General features: G+C 40.1%; 1 protein-coding gene across 3 annotated transcripts in view; it reads right to left on the bottom strand.

The window, feature by feature from the left end:
* The window catches only part of CEP128 (centrosomal protein 128), a 345,267-nt gene that overhangs the window by 210,938 nt on the left and 112,556 nt on the right, over window positions 1-21,773 (bottom strand). For all 3 annotated transcript variants that reach the window (XM_070415562.1, XM_070415572.1, XM_070415580.1), the window contains one exon: window positions 2,690-3,040. In XM_070415562.1, coding sequence (XP_070271663.1) covers window positions 2,690-3,040 — 351 coding nt within the window. The remainder of the gene's footprint in view (window positions 1-2,689; window positions 3,041-21,773) is intronic.

Here is a 21,773-nt window from a genome sequence, read left to right as displayed (position 1 = left end):
AATCAGAGCACAGAGCAATATTTAGGAAAATAAAAGCTTTTAGCCTTCTAACGTAATTTTTAATAAAGGTTGGGTTTTTTTCATCTTAACCAGGGGATATGTTTAGATAGAAAGAGGAAGGGATAAAAAGAGAGAGAAAAATCCATGAGAGAGAGAAAAACACTGATTAGCTGCCTCCAGTACATGCCCCAAGTAGGATCGAATCTGCAACCTAGGTATGTACCCTGACCAGGAATCTAACCCACAACCTTTGGTGTACAGAACAACAAGCCAACTAACTGAGCAATCTGGCTAGGGCCCTTCTAATGTATTTTTAACTGGAAAATCTTAAAGCAGAAAATAAATTATTCTGTTAAAAGATATGGAAGTATGCACAGAACTATTTTTAAAATCCAAAAATTATATCTTTTGACCATATAAAATGGCTCAACAAAGCTACTTATTAAACAATTAATTTATTCTTTAAACCATAATGTGTTTTACTTGTCAACCAGTATCATTTTTATTTTAATATACACTTCCAAATATACCCTGGAGGCACTTTTTGAAAATAATTAGTCCTAAAAAAAAAAGGAGTAGGCTGTATTACTAATGCCTTAAGATGGCTTTGAGATTGTATTAAGAATCAAATTCTCATTAGTGCTATTATTCAGTAAGATGTATAAAAACACTTTTCCCCAAAATTATTTACAATGTATTTCCACAACATAGATTTACTGGACACATGCATTTGCCGTGAAATATATGTTACCCTTTCTTCCTTGATTAACCATTGCTCTAACTGTAACATGCTGCATTAATTTTAAGGCTTTTAAAGTGGAAATTACAATGCCTGCTGTGATAATTGTGATACTACCCTAACTATGGCAATCACTTTAAAACTACTTCTTTGCTTATCATTAGCAATGCTAAGTGATAAAAAATAATTATATCAGGAGTATCTGAAAAATGATTGTTTAACCATCTTTAATATTCTGAAAAGCTCAATCTAGAAAACTCTCAGCACCATGGATTAGGATACTGTCTGATGGCATGGACTCTTCTAAATTTCCTCTAATTAAGTAAAATCCCCAGATGGTTCTCAATTAATCAATCCCCCCCAACCACTGTTCCCCCTAACAACCTCCCTTATAGGCAGGCTCACTGAACCAGTTGCCAGACCAGGCTGACAGCAGAATAATCAAGGTTGAGCAATTTCCTGGAATCAAATCAGTTCAGATTCAAGTCTAAAAGCTTTAGAGCTGTTTACGTCTGGGCAACTGGTCCACCCAGAATGAGCCCGCTGGGTTAAATTGGAAAGCAAGCATCCACAGTGAGGGCCAAGCGATCACTTCCTCCATTGTCTATAGGTCTGAGAAACTCCTATGTAAGAGGTAAAATATCTTTTCCATGACAGCTCATCTGAAACAAAGACCTGTCACTCTTATGTGCTGACAATTGATTTCACGAATGTAAATGTCTCACATTTCGTTTTCTTTTTAAAGAAAGTCAACTTATCCAAATGATGATTATTCTAGAATGTTCATAGTTCTTGACAAGTGATAAATGACAAAGAAGAAATAATAAACCAAGACTAAACATGGATAAAAATCAAATCATGACTTTCCTGCTTATCTATACATATAAAGAGGTAATATGCAAATTAGCCCTGGATGCCGTAACAGGTCACCATCAGACAGGAGGAGGTTGTGTGCGCAGGTAAGGCCCAGAGCGGAGATGGAGACAGACACAGGGGGGCCTGCTAGAGCCACCATGGCAGCTTGGGCAGCCCCGGAGCGGACATAGGCAGAAGGGCAGGGAGGGCCTGGGGTAGAAGTCAGGCATGGGTCCTGGCTGCCCGTGGTGCCGGTCTGGTCTGACTCCCGCGGCAGCCCGGTGCTGTGTGAGTCAGGCGTGGGTCCCAGCTACCTGAGGCGCCAGTCCAGCCTGACTCCCGTGGGTGCCTCCTTGCATGGCGGGAGGTGGGGCACCTTTTCTAGTTATCTTATAAACATCTGGGTTTAATTCAACCCAAAGATATACTGGAAAATCAACATAGGAGCATAAAATCCATTTAAAGTAACTGATTATGCAAGAGAAAAGATGATGTGAAATGCATACATAGATCAGTGAAATGCTTTTCATTGCTATCAAAAGGGCACAAAAGCAGGGTCTTAAAGAGGCTTGTGATCTGAAAATACTATTCATTCAGTGAGATTATCAATATCAGTCATCTAACTAAACCCATTATAGTGGCTGCCACAAAATGGTCAAGTAGTAACTACTGCATTTTTAAATGCTTCTTTTTAACAAATACTTAAGTTGAAGAATACCAATAAATGAAATTCTAAGATATATGCCTTGGGTGAAAAGTCACATAATTCTTAAGAAAGATTTTGTGATTTTCTTACACATGAGTATTAAGCAATGATTTCAATGTAAGGAACTAAAAATTAAACTGGAGGAGGGGTTAGATTTATTTTAAGGGCCAACTCTGAAAATCCATGGAATAAAAAAAGGCTTTAAAAAGATTAAAAAACGAAACAAAATCACTCTTTACCTTGAAAGAGTCAAGCCATAAACACTCTTCTATCAAGGACATCTTGATAGATTATATGCACAACATGGCGCATAAGTGTTTGTTCACAGGACAGATGAATGAATGGTTGGTCACAGCAAAAATAATTCCTTAGGAATTTGGCGTTTATACCTGATTATTCTTGTCTGTCAGTTGATCCAGAGTTTCAGATTGTTTCTCCATTGCTCGCTCTAACTTCTTATGCTTCAGCTTCCACTGCCTAATGGAATCCTGAGCTTTCAGTTTCAGCTCCTCTCTCCTCTTCTCTGCCTCCTGCCTCAGGGCCTCTGACTGCTGGAACTCTAGGAGGTACTGCTCAGCCTGCTTGGTTGCATCCTCAGCATGGTGCGTCAGCTCGGAGATCTGGTGGTCAGATTGCTTGAGCTTGGCATCACACGTCTCAAAGTGATTCTGGATCTCCTTAAGTTGATCCAACATCTGTAGTTGCTGTTTTTCCTTGGTGTCCAATTCACGTGTTAAATTCTAGAAATAAAGCAGGTGAAATATTAGGTACATATTCTTGTCAAAATTGGATGCATAATATATCAAACAAGAGTCTCTAATGTCACTGAAATTGGAATCATCTGCATTAAATTTCATTAGCAACCAATCTAGAAAAGTGTCCTTTTCTTTTTTTATATAGATACTAGAGGCCCGGTGCACAAAATCCGTGCACTGGAGGGGCATGTCCCTCAACCCAGCCTGTAATCTGGGACCCCTCGGGGGATGTCAGACTGCCGGTTTAGGCCCGATCCCAGGAATTGGGCCTAAACCGGCAGTCGGACATCCCTCTCACAATCCTGGACTGCTGGCTCCTAATCACTCACCTGTCTGCCTACCTGGTCGCCCCTAACAGTCCCCCCCCCCCCGATCGTCCCTCACTGCCTCTGCATGCTGGCCTGATCGCCCCTAACTGCCCCCCCTGCTGACCAGGTCACCCTTAACTGGCCACCACTGCTGGCCAGGTTGCCCCCAACTGCCCCCTCCATGCCAGCCTGGTCACTCATAACTGCCCCTCCTGCTGACCTGGTCACCCCTTACTGCTGCCCCTGCCAGCCTGGTCACCCCCACCTGCCCCCCTCTGCTGGTCTGATCACCCCTAACTTCACCCCCTAATGGCCTGGTTGCCCCTCACTGCCCCCCCTGACAGCCTAATCACCCCCTACTGCCCCCTGCCGGCCTGGCCGCCCCCAACTGCACACCACCACCCCCCCCCGCCAGCCTGATCATCCCCAATTGGCCCCCTCTGCTGGCCTAGTTGCCCCTTACTGCCTCCCCTGCCAGCCTGGTCACCCCCATCTGTACCCCCTGCTGGCCTGGTCACCCCCAACTAGCCCCTCCTTGCAAGCCTGGTCACCCCTCATGGCACCCCCGCTGGCCTGATCGCCCCACGCAGCCTGCTGTTCAGTCGTTTGGACATCCGTCTCTAAACCCCCTGCTGGCCTGGTTGCCCCACGCAGCCTGCTTGTCCAGTCATTTGGTCATTCCTCACTAACCCCCCTGCCAGCCTGGTCATAGGCAGCCATCTTGTTAGGGCGTGAGGGTTAATTTGCAGATTATCTCTTTATTATATAGGATTTTTAAATTGATTTCAAAAAGAGGAAGAGGGAGAGAGACAGAAACATCAATGAGAGAAAAACATCAACTGGTTGCCATCTACATGCCCTCTATTGGGGACTGAGCCCGAAACCTGGGCATGTGCCCTAACTGAGAATCAAACAGCTGACATCTAGGTGCATGGGATGAAGCTCAACCAACTGAGCCACACCAGCCAGGCTATGAGTCCTTTTCTGTATATTTTATAATCACATTAGTTGAAAATAATTTTTTATAAAAATACTAGAGGCCCGGTGCATGAAATTTGTGCACGGGGGCGGGGACATCCCCTCAGCCCAGCCTGCACCCTCCACAATCCGGGACCCCTCGGGGGATGTCTGACTGCCAGTTTAGGCCCGGCAGTCAGACATCCCTCTCACAATCCTGGGCCACTGGCCCCTAACTGCTCACCTGCCTACCTGCCTAATCACCCCTAACTGCCTCCCTGCCAGCCTGATCACCTCTAACTGCCTCTGCCTGCCGGATTGGTCACCCCTCCCTGACCGCCCCCTGCCAGCCTGGTCACCCCTAACTGCTCCCCTGCCAGCCTGATCACCCCTAACTGCCTCTGCCTGCTGGCCTGATCATCCCAAACTCACCCACCCCTACCTGGTGGCCCCACACAGCCTGCTGTTCAGTCGTTTGGTCGCCCCTCACTGCCAGTCTGGTGGCCCCATGCAGCCTGCTGCTCAGTCGTTTGATCGCCCCTCACTAAACCCCCTGCTGGCCGGGTCGCCCCACTCAGCCTACTGCTCTGTTGTTTGGTCGTCCCTCACTACCCCTTTGCCAGCCAGGTCGCTTCACACAGCCTGTTCGGTCGTCCATTCAGTTGCAGTGGTCACTTAGGCTTTATATAGATAGATTTTCTTTTTCCAACTACTTCATTATCCAAAACAGGGAAATATGTATTGTCCAAATGAACACCAATAAAATAGATAGAAGACCTTATTGATGAGAACAGCAATGTGCATTATTTTAATAAGACAGGATTTTGCCCAACTAAATATCAATGTTTTCAGATTATCATAGCAATCATGTAATATTTCACTTCCTAAAATTTTGTTAAGTAAAAATTCATACAAAAAAATGAGCATGATGACAAACAGTACAAATTACACTGTATTTCAGAGTACAGTTAAAAGGCTCTAAATAAAGGGACTTCAAACTAAATCAACATACTATCAAATAAAAAGGGAATATGCTAATTGACTCTCACACCATCACAAAGATGGTGGCGCCCACAACGAATAAGGAGGAAATATGCTAATTGACTGCCCTGCCCTCAAATATGGTGGTGCCCACAGCCAATAAGGAGGGAATATGCTAATTGACTGCCACACCCTCAAAGATGGCAGTGCCCACAGCCACAAGATGGCAGCACCCAGCCCCTCAGCCCCACCGGGGCAGCATACACACAGCAAGGTTGGGCCCTCTCCACATGCCTGCCTCCAGAGACCCCCAGTCCCCTCAGCCCCCCAGTCGCCCAGGGCTGGCCCGAGGCACAGGTAACCAGGGCCGGCCGAGGCTTGCGCTGTCGGCAGTGGCAGCAGCAGAGGTGTGATGGGGTGTCACCTTCCACTGATTGCCAAGTCACCTCCTGCCCCTAAGGCCTCCCAGACTGTGAGAGGGGGCAGGCCGGGCTAAGGGACCCCCCCTCCAGTGAATGAATTTTCATGCACCGAGCCTCTAGTCCTATCTAATAAAAGGAGTAATATGCAAATTAACCATCACTCCACAACAAAGATGGCGGCGCCCATAGCAGCCGGGGCAGGATGCTGGTGGCGTCATCCTGGCAACATGAGCCCAGCAGGCATTGCTGTGGCGACCCGGAGCAGGCAATCACCCAGCAGGGCCTGCTGGCGGGCCACCCCGGCAATCCGTGAGCAGGCAAGCGTGGCCCACAGGCAGCACCCGGCAGGGCCTGCTGGCGGGTCACCGCGGGGATCCCCGAGCAGGCAAGTGCGGCCCAACAGGCAATGCCCAGCAGGGCCTGCTTGCTCATCGCTGGACCCGCAGGCAGCACCCAACAGGGCCTGCTTGCCCGTCGCCATGGTATGGAGCAGGCAGGCCCCGCAGGGAGCAGAGAACCACGGGGAGCAGGCCTAAGCTGTCAGTAGGACATCCCCTGAGGGCTCCTGGATTGGAGAGGGTGCAGGTCGGGCTGAGGGACCCCCCCATCCCTCCCTCCCCCTCCCCCCCCCATGCACAAATTTCGTGCACCGGGCCTCTAGTCTATAATAATAAAAGCATAATATGCTAATTAGACCAACAACCTTCTGGACGAAGCTGGGCTGTGAGGGAAGCCTGGATCCTGGGTGCCTGCCAGCAGCCAGAGGGAAGACCAGGTCCCAGGTGCTGGAGGGAAGCCCGGGTACTAGTTGCCAGAGGGAAGCCGATGCCAGCATCCAGGGGAAGGAAGGCCTACTCTTGCATGAATTTTGTGCATTGGGCCTCTAGTACTGTTATAAGTTGATGGACTTATCTCAAGTTTACATGAATCACTGTAGGATAGATTTTTAAATAAACTGAAATTTATTTGAAATATTTATCTAATCCAGAATATAACCCAAGCTCTTAAAAATCTAGCTATCCTAAACCAGAGTTGGTCAATAATACATTTAGAACTTTCACTAAATCATCATGATTCATACATATTTTTAATTTGAATAGAATAGGTGCAGATCTAATGTTTAAAAATTTTTTATTGATTTTAGAGAGGTGAAGAGAGAGCGAGAGGGAGAGAGAGATCAATGTGAGAGAGAAACATCTATGGGCTGCCTCCTAGGTGCACCAACCAGGTATCAAACTCTCAACCTGGGTATGTGCCCTGACCAACTGAGCCATACTGGGCATGTAGATCTACTTTTAACTTTAAAAATGAGAGGACACTGCTTTTATATAACATTTCATACAAGTAAAATAATATTGTAATCATTAACATTAAGGCACTATTGTAAAGCTTTGGAAGGGAGTGACAAATTGAGAAATAAGTGCTTACAATGTGGCCCAGAAGCTGCTCTTCTTGCACCTTAGTTTCCAAATACTGGGATGACAAAGTTAACATGACAAGGTCATGTGTCCAAATAAGATGGGGTTCGGGAGGCTAAGATGATGCTGCGAGCTGAACAAACAATAAATATCATCTGCACTGTACTAAGACACCTACAAATGGAGACTGGAAGCATTTACCAACTCCCTCAGGCTAATGGCAGATTGTTCAGTTCCAGATTGCATTATTCCTGAACTATGGCTTAAATAAAGTTTCTCTCTTGATTAATGTTATGGTTTGACATTATGGCAAGGATACAAAATAATGCCTCGAAAACAAGCTTCATTTTCTTAGCAACAGGTTCACTTTGCTCAGTTTGCTGAATTCAATGCAGCCTGGAAGAGATGAGTCACTCCTCTGTCCATGCAAACACAACAGTAAATTGAGAACTGTGCACTTATTTATGTGACAGATTCTAAAATGAGATCAGAAAACCCTCGTGATAGTGGTTTACCCTCCTTCCCTTACTTAAAAGTTTTACCACTGTGTTGTAAATTAACTTTATTAACAAGCAGTAATCATAAGAGCTATCCATTTTCCCCCCCAACAAACCCTCTGTGTTAGGCACATATGGAAAGGTTAATAAGACCTGGCTTCAACACCAAAGAAGCTAATCATCTAAATGGGAGCTATTCACAGCTAAATTACAACATTGATAGTCCTGGGTGCTAAAATGTGATAGACAGTTACCTGAAGAGGTCTATATTCTACAGTGTGGCTAGGGAGGGATTCTCCTAGGAGGTGCTATATGAGCCGAGATTTAAATGAAAAGGAGCTAATAATAATAATAATTAATAAAAAATTACAGCTACTACTGAAATATATTGAGTACTTGAGTAGTGCAATGAATTATGTAATGTTTTAAACAATTATCTCATTCAATCCCACCACAAAACTAAAGCAAGACATGATAGCATGAATGAGAGCCACAGTGGCTGTTTGTAAAGAGTCATAGTTCAAGAGGGCTAAAAAGACATTAGAAAATAAGGTCAGAAATTGGGTTGGGGGATGCTAATCCACTGTAAGCTTTCAAAGGGTTTTTCAGTAAGAGAATAGCATGACCAGATCCGTGTTTGAGAAAGATTAATTCTCAAAGGACATTATGCTAACACTAGGATATTTAAATATTATGATGACATTAAAAATAATTGAAGACCATCCTTTTAAAGCAGGAATGGACTTTTAGAACCAATTCTTCTCTTATCTGAATTCAATTTCAGCAATCAAACTCAATGAAGCTGGCTTATAACAGATAAGGACCAACGGCATTTAAGAGACTCGAAAGGAAAAGAAAAAAAACCCTTGTCAGTCTTTCTGAAGAAACTACAGGTATGTTTCCATTCAGTCCAATACATGTTTACTGCACTGAGCAACATCCAAGGGGCTGAGACCCGAAGATGAGTAAGACGGCATGGTTCTGCATTCTACTACTCCAGAGAACCACACAGCTTGGTTAGGGAGACAGGCACATAAAGTTATTTTTAATAAACGTGATATATATGAGCAATTCTTTCTTATCCATCTCAAATTTTGTCTCTCTTCCAAATTTATACAGCCTAATCTATATTTACATCTATTTCCCAGTGTTTTTATCTGGTTATATCATGTTTTATAACAATGATTTTTTTTTCTCAAAAAAAAAGAGCCCTGAGCTAACATCATTAGGTGGTGGCTAAGGGAACAAAAAAGAAGATAATTCAACAGTTGCTACTAAAAGTAATAAAGAGAAAGAGAGAGAGAAAGAGGAGGTACAGAGAAGAGAGACAACAGAGATCAAAAATGAATGCCCACGCCAGCCAATCACAGAACTCACACACACCACCCTCCACCAAGGCAAGAGTGTGGCTAACCCTCCTGCACTCTGATGCCCTTTAATGCCTTCTTTCTTGACTAAAGAGCCCTTAATATTGGGGTTAGTAGGAAAAGGGGGTTGCGAATGGGGAAGAGGGAAAAAATTAACAAGAAAATCTCTTGTTAATAAATAAGACACCTCTCCCAAACATTCACAAATAAAGCCTTTTGTAAAATTTCAAAATAATCTGATTCTGCAATGTTTGAAAACAATAATCCCAAATTAGGGCCAAGCGATATAGAAATACAATCATTTGTAAAGCCTCTATTTACTAATGAAAAATTAGTGAAGAAGTCACTTGTTCAATTTTCCCAAACAGTTTAATAATATCTGAGAAAGCCCCCCTTCTAAATTCTAGGGGAAAATATTAGCTATTATAATGTTTATAATAGCTAGCCTGTCATTTTTAGACACACTGAATATATCTAATGGAATGGTTGTAGATATACACACATATTTTAGTATACTAGAGTAAACATGTACACTGTAAAATTACGTGAGTTTGTATTATCCTCATTTTACTGAAAATGAAGAATTTTCCATTTCAATTATTATAGAGATTGAGTTTTTACATCTTATCTTTGGTGACAAGTTCATTTTAAGCATACTGTTTGGTGAAAACTCCTCAGTTGGAAACACAATTCTTAATTACAGTATTTCTCATATAAAAACATACAAACCACAATAGAATGATCTATTTTACAGTACAGTTTCTAGAAACTCAGTACAGTGAAAAGCAGCAACTATCTGAGTGCATCAAAATGATACACTAAGACAAAAATGCTGCTTAAAGCATATAGGCATATAAAGCTCAATTCTTTTTTTTCCCTTTCTTTATTGATTAAGGTATTACATATGTGTCCTTATCCCCATATTGCCCGCCGCCCTTGCTCCTGCCCTCACCCCCCTGGTGTCTGTGTCCATTGGTTATGCTTATATGCATGCATACACGTCCTTTGGTTGATCTCTCGCCCTAACTCCCACCCTCCCCTACCTTCCCTCTGAGGTTTGAAAGCTCAGTTCTTTACAAGAACAAAAACAGGGACATAAACAACAAAAAAGCAAAGAACTAAAATAAAGCTAGTAAATAGCAAACAAGCCTCAAGCAGGACACCATTTGAAATATAATTCAAGTAATTATCCTTAATACTAACTCTGTGAACAAGGATTAGACTAATTCCAGCCCAAAATATGACGTCCTTAAAGCAGGAACAAGATGAAAACACTGATGGAGAACAGGGACATTATATCCAAAATGAGATGCAAATACCCAGTGAGGAAGGTGGCTGACTCTTGCACAGGACAAAACAGTAACATTTTGTTTACATTTTTGGTAGTGAAATTAAACTATTTTCCAGCATGATGGAACATTTTAATTCCCATGTGGCCAGTTAATTGCATTTATAGATTATTTAGTTTTAACTAAACTAAAATAGATGGGAAGCTTTAAAAAAATCCCAGCCAAAAAAAACACAAACAAACAAACAAAAAACTACACAATGAATATAATGTTACTAACGGATGGACATGTATTTATAAATGTGATATTAGGGTTAACATTAATTCAACCAGCATTCACTGAGTGTCAACTAGAGGCACAGGCTGGGTTCGAGGGCTATGAAAAATACAAGGCAGAGTTCTTTCTCAACTAAAGGAAACCTGATTACTGGCACTGTTGTGTCTGACCCAATAGCAGGCCTCTCTCCCCACCTCCTGCTAATATATTCTCCTATTTCATGGAGGCTGCAAAACCAAAAGCGCAGCATTCCCTTGAGCTAGGTTTTGAGGCCAAATTAGACGCAGTGTAGAGAGATACAGCATGTGGAAGTGAGGCAGGGACCATATACTTGCTAATTTAGCCTTTTGCTCCTGGCCAACGAGGTCATAGAGACATACTTTATTTTGTTCTCTAGTGAATCTCTACTTTCTTGGAAGCCTAGGCAGGGTCAGCTCTGCCAATAATATAAATAACTATTGCATAAAATACCTAGAGCAGTTCTATTTCCCACACTAAAAGCTAAATATAAAGTTTTGCTTTTACTGAGTAAACAAAAAAACTAACAGATTTAATAAGATTTCACCTGAAAGTCTCAGATTCTTAATTAAGACATGCCCCACTCACTTCTATTGGGAAATTAGCTTGACATATTCTTGCATGTTTTGATGAACTCATTCATTTTGGTATAATTTAGGTGCTTTATGAACTGATACTGAGAGGATAACTAATCAATTTTCCACAGTTAAGAGAACTAAGGCAAGTCTCTTCAAATAAAAGAACTCAAGTCAATCAAAACAAGTAGGGTAGTCCCAAAATATTCCTACAGGTAGCTAAATTAGGCCACGGGAATCATCCTATTTAAAACTTTTTTTTTTAAGTCACTGTTGGTTAAATCTAGAATATATACTGAAATCTGTGAGTCGATTATTTTTTAACCCATGCAAAAACTCATATTAATAATATTTAAAAAATGTTTCAAACAATTAGTTAGGGATCAGTCACATAGAAGACTGTAGTAAACACATCACAAATATCCTTCCTTTAAAAATATAACCTTCTTTCTTTTCTATCAAACCAATTTTGACCACATGTACTATTATCACTTGTTTGCCAAATGAAGCAGAGATGCACAAAGAATATTAATTTCAAATAATAGGTTCCTCAGACTTCTCAATGATTAAAAATAATTATTTCTCCATAAATCCTATAAGAACATATCTGCTTCATACAACTACAATTTCCTTGTACTTTTTAATGAAACATAATACTAAGCTTAAGCAAAGTACAGAAAATAATGTTCAATTAATTAAATACATTCATCTCTTTGTGAAGAAATAAAATATTAACTTCTGTTTCATTAGCCATAATGTTCACTATGAGGAACACTTTAAATACACATTTCTTCAGATTGTTTAACTTAAAACACAAGGGAACATGTAATTAACATCTAGACCCCAGCAGCACACTAGGGAAATTCTGACCCTGGCACACAAATCCCAAAGTACACTTGTGTTTTCTTAATTTTTCTCACTCTATTGGACTATTGTAACTCTGCAACTCTGATGTTTAACTAAAGTAGGCACTTTAAGAGGAGAACATTTGCATATAAATAGGACAAAACTGCCCTACTTGAAGCAGAATGGTATTTAGGACTGCTTTTCATGGTGGTAGAACAACCTGTGGATATATATCTGCTATGACATATGATAGGCCAAAGCAGGTATCAATGAATGATATACACCTGTGTCTTACCAATTTTGATGTGGCAGCTGACAGGACTAAGATAAATTACATGGTTCAACTAAAGAAACATTTTATTTCTAATAACATAGTGAGGAGGAGAAACTAAATGTCACATAATATTATGGCTGTGCATTATTATAGAACAGCAATTTTCAGTGTGCAGGCCAACACTCTAACCACTTACCCACACTGGCCACCAAATTTTTCTTCTCCTTTGTATCTATAGGTAGAGCCCCTTCTTTTTTTTTTTAATCCTCACCCAAGAATATTTTTCCATTGATTTTTTAAAATATATTTTTATTGATTTCAGAGAGGAAAGGAGGAGAGAGAGATAGAAACATCAATGATGAGAGAGAATCATTGATTGGCTGCCTCCTGCATACACCCCCCTGGGGATCGAGCCCACAAGGGCATGTGCCCTTGACGAGGAATCCAACCTGAGACCCTTCAGTCCACAGGCTGATGCTCTTTCCACTGAACCAAACCAGCTAGGGCTCCATTGATTGTTAGAGAGAGTAGAGGAGAGGGAAAGGCAAAAAGAAACATTGATGTGAGAGAAACACATTGATTGGTTGCCTCCTGTACATGCCCTGACCAGGGCCTGGGCTGGGGAGGAGCCTGCAACCAAGGTACATGCCCTTGACCAGAATTGAACCCGGGACCCTTTGGTTCGCAAGCCAATGCTCTATCCACTGAGCCAAACCGGCTGGCTAGGGCTAGAGCCCCTTCTTCTTCCTAATGTTGATTATGTATATTGTCTCTCTTTTAATTTTAAAAGTAAATTGCATAAATTTTACTTGAGTGCAAAAAAACTTTTTGTTCTCAATAAAAATAAATAGGACAATACATTTTTTTAGGAGCAATGTGGCTAAATATGTTTCATTGGTTATTTTTTTTTTTCAGTGTAGCTTTAAAGGTCCAATAAAGTTCTTCTCGTGGCACACATAAACTAACTACCAAAAGTCTCAGTCAAGGGCACCTACCTGGGTTGCAGGTTTGATCTCAGCCCCAGTCAGGGTACATGCGGGAGGCAACCAATTGATGTCTCTCACAGCGATGTTTCTCTCTCTCCTTCTCCCTCCCTCCCTTCTACTCTCAATAAAAATCAATGGAAAAAATATCCTCTGGTGAGGATTAACAAAAAATAAATAAAATTATAGAGAATATCAAGTCATTATATTGATATTAATTAGTGGTTGTTCTAGATTAGCATTGTCCAGTAGCACTTTCAGCTTTCAGCAGTGATGTTTTATATCAGTGTTAGCCATATATACCTATTGAACACCTGAAATGAGGTCAGTGTGACTGAGTTTTTCATTTCCATTTTAAATCTTATTTAATTTTAACTTTACCATACATAGAACTCAACAGGTGGCATTGTGACTGGATGGTTTGAAATTGGGTTGGAGCCATGTCTTGAATTCTCATTGGTATAGAGAGCACATGGTTTTGCTTTGTCTGAATCTTGAGTGGCTGATTAAAGAAACATCCCTTAAAGCTATCCCTTTGTATGTCTACTGAGTTAATAAATAGATTATTATTATTTTTCTTTTTTTATTATGGAAAAATGCACATAACACAAAATTCACCACCTTAGCCATTTTTAAGTTTATAGTTCATTGGTAGTAAAATACATTTACATTTACATTATTATCTTCATTCCCTGCTGATTTTTGTTCTCCCTTACACCTTCAAAAAAATTACCTTTAGTATTTTCCTTAGTGCAGTTCTATTGAAACTGAATTTATCAGTTTTTGTTGTCCAGAAATATCTTTACTTCACCTTCACTTTTAGAGGATATTTTTAATGAGTATGGATCTAGGTTGGCAATTACTTTCTTTTAGTGCTTTGAAGATATCAGAAAGTTTCCATTTTGATCTTTTAAGGTAATGTGTCTACTTCCTCTTCTAAATGCATTTGAGGTTTTTCTCTTTCTCTTTGGTTTTACTAATTTTAATGTGATATATCTGGTTGTGATTTTCACTGTATTTGTCCTGCTTGGGGTTCTCAGAACTTCTTAATTATGTGGATTGCTGTCTATTCTCTTCAAATATTGCTTCTGTTCCACTCTCTCTTTGGATTTTAGGATTCCAATTACATACATATTAGAACTTCAGACCTTTTCACTATGTCCCATATAGCTTTTACAAACTTTTCTGTACAGTAGGCCCTCAAATACTATCATTTTTTTTCAACATGTTTTGTTATAATGCTGATGAGATGCTATGGGAACTTACTCCTACTTATAGCAATTAGCCTATGGTTAAACTGATTTCATTATACTAGTATGCTGTTTCACGTAAAGTCAGAGAATCTATTGACACCATTAAGTGATGTGCGCTTACTATATTTTCCATCTTTTTGACTCTCTGTGATTCACGGTGGATATTTTTTTCTAACCAATACACTATTTCTCCCAGAGAGCAAGACTTCCAGAATGGCAGTGTAAGGAGCTTAAAAGACCCTATTCGCAACAAAATGACCATTCAACTGGTAAAAATCATTTAAATAATAAAAATCATTTAACGCATCTGGAAATTATCCTAAGGGCACAGAACAAATGGAGAAACATTTATTTTAAAAAATCTATTAAATCTTGGTGAGAATGAGAGTCTGTGGCATCTGAGCTACAACCCGTTCCCATAGCTCCTTCCCCAGCGCAATGTGACTGAAACCACTCCAGCCAGGTATAGCCAAGAAGACAGGCTTACTCTATGCCAACCCCTAGTCTGAGGCTACAGATTCACCCTCAGAGCAGTAGAGCCCCTGGTCAGTGTTGCAGAAGCTCTATTTCAGACAAGCACAGCCAAAGGACTGAGGTTCCCTTCCTTCAACAGGCCCCACTTGTAGGCACAGTAGATCTACAGTGAAGGTTCCATAAGAGAAAGGGCAAGTTGAAAAGGTCAGAGACCACCTTCCACACCAGCACCACATTTGAAGAGCTGTAGTGTCCTCCAGTGGGAAGCAGGTTACAGTCCCTGAACTCCACTCCACTGCAGTGATGCAGAGGCTCTGGTGAGAAAGAGAAATGGTCTTATAAACTGAGAAGAACTGACTTTCTTTGTAACAGAGCATTAGGAAATTCATGCCTAAGGCTGATATCAAAAACAATGGAGATCTTGGGGGTGAACATTTGAGAGGCTGGTAATTTCCATAGTACTAGTAGCAACCAGTGAAATGACAGATCAGCTATAATTTTAATAGAGAAAATCAAGGGAAAAGACAGCTAAGAAGAACCCTCCTGGGATCAGAGAATGCCCCCAAAGACTGATAACACCCTACCCCAGAAAAAAAACACACCCAAGTCTAATTGAATCAGACTGTCAAAAATGAAAATAAAAAAGAACATTAAGCTAGCAATTAGCAGAGAAGCTAAAAACTAGATATCAACAGACTCAGACTAGCCAGAGGTTTAATTGGGAAATCAGGAAACTAGACAGGGAGAATCCAGCTAAACCCACAATCATCCCTGGTAGCCTGAAAGACTGCCCATATATCAAAGCACAGTATTCCATTGTGTAGATGTACCGCAGTTTTTTAATGCAGGGACAGAGAAGTATATCGATCAGACCGTCAAACCTCAGACTGATAAACCTAGGGGAGGGTGGGGGTAAAGGGGAGAGATCAACCAAAGGACTTGTATGCATGTCTATAAGCCTAACCAATGGACATAGGCACTGGGGGGTGGGGGATGAAGGGTGAGGGCATGAGTGGGAGGTTGTGGGGGCAATGGGGAGATAAGGACACATATATAATACCTTAATCAAAAAAAAAAAAAGACTGCACATACCCAAGGCTGCATCCTCTGAGAAGTGACTGCACACTATAGGAGAAAATAGGTTTCACTGAACTACCCCAAACAATTCACTAAACAAATAAAACAAAAAAACAACAGACCCCAGAAATGGGGTGTGAATCAGTGTCCAGACATAATACACACTACATTGTATTAACAGGAAGACCTCTTCTCCACTAGATTTGACAAATTTAGCCTGTCTATAAAGTTTTGCTGCAAATATTTGTTTTCTTTATAATCTAATCTGATTACAATTATTTAGTACTCGGATGATACCTTATTTTACAACATGCACCTAGATAAGGAAGAAATCTATACTAATAAAAGGTTAATATGCTAATTAGACTGGAAAGACTGGACATCTTCCAGACAAAGCCACGGTGGCGGGGTCTGATGCAGAGGTGGTTAGGGGTGATTAGGCCAGCAGGTGAGAGCGGTTAAGGGCGATCAGGCTGGTAAGGGAGAGCAGTTAGGAATGATCAGGCCGGCAGGCAGAGGCGGTTAGGGGCGATCAGGCAGGCAGGCAAGTGAGCAGTTAGGAGCCAGTGGTCCCAGATTGTGAGAGGGTGCAGGCCGGGCTGAGGGAGCCCCTACTTCCGTGCACGAATTTCGTGCACTGGGCTCTAGTTATTAAGATAAAAAGAAGTACAACAATGATACCGTTGAAATTAGCTAGTTATTAATAATAGAAAAGGAGCAAAGGGAAGGCCAGACATTATAGGCAAGTTCCCTGCAAATCACTGGGAAAGAGGACTGGACAAAGGGAAGATAGATGCATGCCGGGTAAAGTTGGGGTGACAGGCAATCATACCAGGGGAAAAGGTTGTTGATCAGAATGGGCATGGCCACTGCAAGCCCTTGAAGATTTGGGATACTTAACCCCTAAACAAAGAAATTTTTGATCTCAGGAGACAAGTTTTCTCAAGGAAACTTGTCTTCTGGCTTGTGGGGTTCTTTTGCTACTACTTCTCTGCATTTGCCCATATGGCCCACAGCCATAGGGACCCCACCCACAATGGACTAATAGACTGTAACTACCCTGAGGCGAAATTGGACCCTGCTCCAACATTGAAAGGAAACTCTGGACATTGGCTTTGCTTCTACCTTTACTGAAACTCCAGCTACAATTCTTCTATGACTGGACTAAGGAAAATGGGATTTTAGAAACCGAGGGAAGCAATTCCATAGAAATAAAGCTTTCTACCATATCTCATCCTCCCATGGGGGTCTCTGGAAATGATTATTCCAGGGGCACCCCAAGAACCCCACTTCCAACGCAGTGGAAATAGGAAATAGGAAATTGAGACAGGGTAATTAAGATGACTAAGACCATAGGCCTTTAAGAAGGGTTTCAAAGTAGTATTGAAGGGGGCATTATTGCATAGTAAAGTAGACAGCTTTATATAAGAAATGCAAGAATCAAAAGAGTTTAACCGCCCTAACTGGTTTGGCTCAGTGGATAGAGCGTCGGCCTTTGGACTGAAGGGTCCCGGGTTCGATTCCAGTCAAGGACATGTACCTTGGTTGGGGGCACATCCCAGTAGGGGGTGTGCAGGAGGCAGCTGATCGATGTTTCTCTCTCATCAATGTTTCTAACTCTCTATCCCTCTCCCTTCCTCTCTGTAAAAAATCATTAAAATATATATTTTTTTAAAAAGAGTTTAACCTAAAAACATGGTAAAAGGAACCTTCCTTCAGTTCCTAAGCCCGGCTAGCTCAGTCGGTAGAGCATGAGACTCTTAAAAAGTTACTATCGCCCTAGCCGGTTTGGCTCAGTGGATAGAGCATCGGCCTGCGGACTGAAAGGTCCCAGGTTCGATTCCGGTCAAGGGCATGTACCTTGGTTGCGGGCACATCCCCAGTAGGAGGTGTGCAGAAGGCAGCTGATCAATGTTTCTCTCTCATCGATGTTTCTAACTCTCTATCCCTCTCCCTTCCTCTTTGTAAAAAATCAATAAAATATATATTTTTTTAAAAAGTTACTATCGATTACCATTTGTTCTCCACTACCCTTTCTCTTCTTAAAAGTAAATGTTGGCATTAAGTCCCAAGTTTATGCTAATGTATAATCATGTCAGTTGTCACTCAATTATCACTTTCAACAATTAATCTAAATTATGTACAGCACTTTGTTTTTTTCTTTCTTTGAAGTTCATTGAATTTAAAAGTCAAATTTTTTTTCCAAGAAGAATAAATTGATGGAAGATGGAGGCTGAGATTAAATCAGGGGGAATCATTGATCAAGGATGCTTGAAATTCTTATGAATACAAATAGCCTATCAAGGTTAATGAGGTTCAACTCAAGTTTAGAGGGGAAAAAAATGCACTCAGTATTTTCTATGCACATACAAGATTTAAAAGCTTAGGTACAATTTGAAAGGTAAATTATGCAAACTCAAACATAGCTTTCATTTGGGTTTTTTACAAGCTATTTTCACTGTTTTTCCCCCAGTGTAAAATAACTGCTTAAAATATATATTCTGGATCAACAAAAACTAATGCAATTAGTGAGAAAGAGCAAAGGTCCTCTTGAATACTGACAACTCTTCCAGAAATTATGTGCTTTTAAGGAATGACTGGACAACAATGTTAGCTTTAAAATATAACCATAAAAAATGCTCTTTAGTATTTTATTTCAGTCAACAATCACTCATTCAGAGCCCAATATGGGTAAGACAATAAAGGAGAGCACAAAGGGATTCAGAGGCAAGACCTGATCCTTAACCCACACTCATCAATGATCTGAAAAGAGATGCCTTTAATTCATAAGTGGCTCCCAGAATGCCACAAGTTTGAATTGTAAAATCAATGCATACTGGTAAATGGCCAGGAGCAAAATCTTTGCACAGCAACATATCAAAAGAAAATGTAAACAGAAGATTGAGCATCAGAGTGAAAGCAGAGAAGATTGTTAGAAAGACCAAAAAAAAAGTCAGTTCAACACATTCCAGAAATGAAGAAAGAATCTGGTGAAGTAAACATGATTTCTGCTTACAAGAACTCTGTAAAAAGAGATGGAGGGTGGGGAAGCCTTACCATAGGCATGAACAAACAGTTCTTTAGACATCATTTTTCTCTGATTCTGTGTTCATCAAGCAATTTTTTGGTTACTAATTCAGCTTTCCAAAACCCAGGTATAGAAAATTGAGAGACTAGTGCTCTGCATAGGAAAATAGTTAATTAAATATCAGTATAGGCCTCCAGCAGGGTACATCAATGAACTGGCACTCTTATATATTGCTCTCTTGTGAGTTTTAGTGTTAATATGAACCAGACTCCCAGATCACATTAATTCTAGGACACAGAAAACTCAAGTTTCCAGATGTGAGGATGAGGCCTTCATGCACAATGTCCACTAAGGTAAGGAAGGACATCAGAGTTTAATCTGTCTTCATACCAGGGAAGCTTTCTTCTGCAACCCCATTTCTCCTTTATTTCAACCCATTTTTAAATCTTAAAAAAATATCCCAGATGACTTTAATACAGTGTGAGAAAGATGCCATAAGAACACCAGAGATGTGGGCAAAGGATGGTTCAGGAGGAAGGATTATGGCTTGTAATTGATATAATCCAAGAATGCTTCAGAAAGAATAAGGTTTAGGATTTGCACAAAAGAAGGACATTACAGAAGCAGTGGATAACTGGAACAAAGAAAAACCAGATGGGATTAGGGAAGTTTAAGAAAAAAATGAGTTGACAAAACTGTGTTTGAGTTTCTGTAGGAGAGGTGTTAGAAAGTCAAGTAAAGGATAAACACAATGATCAAACAAACTAAAAGGCATGTAACTATATAAATGTTCTTGAGGCTGACCAATAATCTCATTCTGTGCATCTTATTTATATTTGGCCCTTAAAAAACAACTAAAGAAGATTAATTTACATTTTTATAGAATGTATAATACCCCGTATAACCTAAAACTTTCTAAAAATAAAGCAGAGATTACCAGTAAATGCTTTTGAATTAAATTTCAATAAAATTCCCAAATATTGGGAGTTAAATTGATCCATGATTTATCTCTCACAAAGTCTACACTAGATTTCACTAATAGCTTGGAAATAAAGATATTCAATGGGCCTCCACAAGGTATGAAATACAAACAAGTCATAATCATAAGTGTCACTAAATCTGAAACAACTGATGTAATTTAATTATTTCACTTTTGAAAATAAGAAAAAAATAAAACTGGTTAATAGTTATTTCTTCCAAGATGAACGATGTCTTTTTATTACTACCTTTTCAATGGCAACTGGGGAAAAACTCTTTTATCATCCAAAAGGATTTTGAATTAGACTTGAGACAAATTCAAAGAATTTTCTGCATCAATTTTAGAATGTCACCTGCATAGGGAAAAGGAAATATGCTGGGTTTTTGTTCACTGCTATGTCACTAGCATTTAGAATAGTACCTAGCACATAATAGACAGTCATTAAGTATTTGATTTGTGAGTAATATTCAACCTCTCTTTCCAATTGTTTTTCATATTCAAAGATCTTTTTTCAATTTATTCCATTAGTGGTAAATGAAACACACACATATAATGGAAAGGAAGGAAAGAAGAAAGGGGAGGGAAGGAGGGATGGAAGGAGGAGAGACCAACATGTGGTCATCAACAGCTTAGCAATGAGATTTTCTACCTTTGATCTTCATTAGTATAGTTTTTTAAAAACACCTAATTTTGGCAAAATAATCATATTTTAGCACTTTTGTCAGCAGGATCAAAGGCTACAATAATATCCATGAAACAAACTTTAAAAGCCCTACAATTACAAATGCTCTGAGAATATTTCTGAAAAGAAATTATTAAACATGTAGAGGGCTTTGCAAAGAGTATGTCAATATTTCATTATCTTTACAATTTGAATCTTGAACCAAATCTAAAATACATTTTCTATTGACTCAATGACAAGATGAAAGAGAAACTAGAGTCACATTAAATATTTCCTTTGGATGATATAAAGTTTGATGCTTTTAACAGCAATTTTCTAACTTTTATTATAATTTAGGAAATCTTCAAATGTGGCAACTTATTACAAGTAAAACACAGCTTCACTAATAAAACCACACAGAGGACTGATACAGATCTACTAGTACTTCCAAGTGTGTCATCCATGTTTGACCTAATTTGCATAATGATAATTGAAATTAAGCCATTTTCTTTAAATGAAGTTCTTTCCTTTGATTTTTAATATTTTCTGATAATTACCCCATCTGTGCCAGAAAAAAGGTGAGCAGGAAATGGTAGCTGCCTACTTACACTTCACTCATGGTTACATCATTTACAATTATTATACAATCCTGAATTAATACAGACATCACAACTATCCCTCATGCAGAACAGCTAGAGATTTGAAAGCCTGTATGGTTTCAAAGATGAAATGTCAGTAATACCTTTCTGCTGTGCCTTCTGCCATTTTCACCCCCAAAATAAATGATACTTCACTGTTCCTTCAGAGAAGAATGGTCCCTTCCATCTGTAGGAAGAGCTCGATTGATACTAGAACAAAAATATTTTCAAGTTTAATAGATTCCTGTCTGTGAGATCCAAATGAAAAAGAAATGAATCCATAGAAATTTCTATGTAACTTTACATTATCTATACCCAAACTAGCATTCATAAAATATCACAATCTATAATAATAAAAGCATAATATGCTAATTAGACTGGACGTCCTTCCGGATGA

Source organism: Myotis yumanensis, unplaced genomic scaffold (genome assembly GCF_028538775.1).
Source record: "Myotis yumanensis isolate MYYU_CA2020_CCGP unplaced genomic scaffold, mMyoYum1.0.hap1 SCAF_1, whole genome shotgun sequence".
Taxonomy (NCBI): domain Eukaryota; kingdom Metazoa; phylum Chordata; class Mammalia; order Chiroptera; family Vespertilionidae; genus Myotis; species Myotis yumanensis.
Note: the sequence above shows the minus strand (reverse complement) of the source record. Positions and strands in the feature narration are given on the sequence as shown.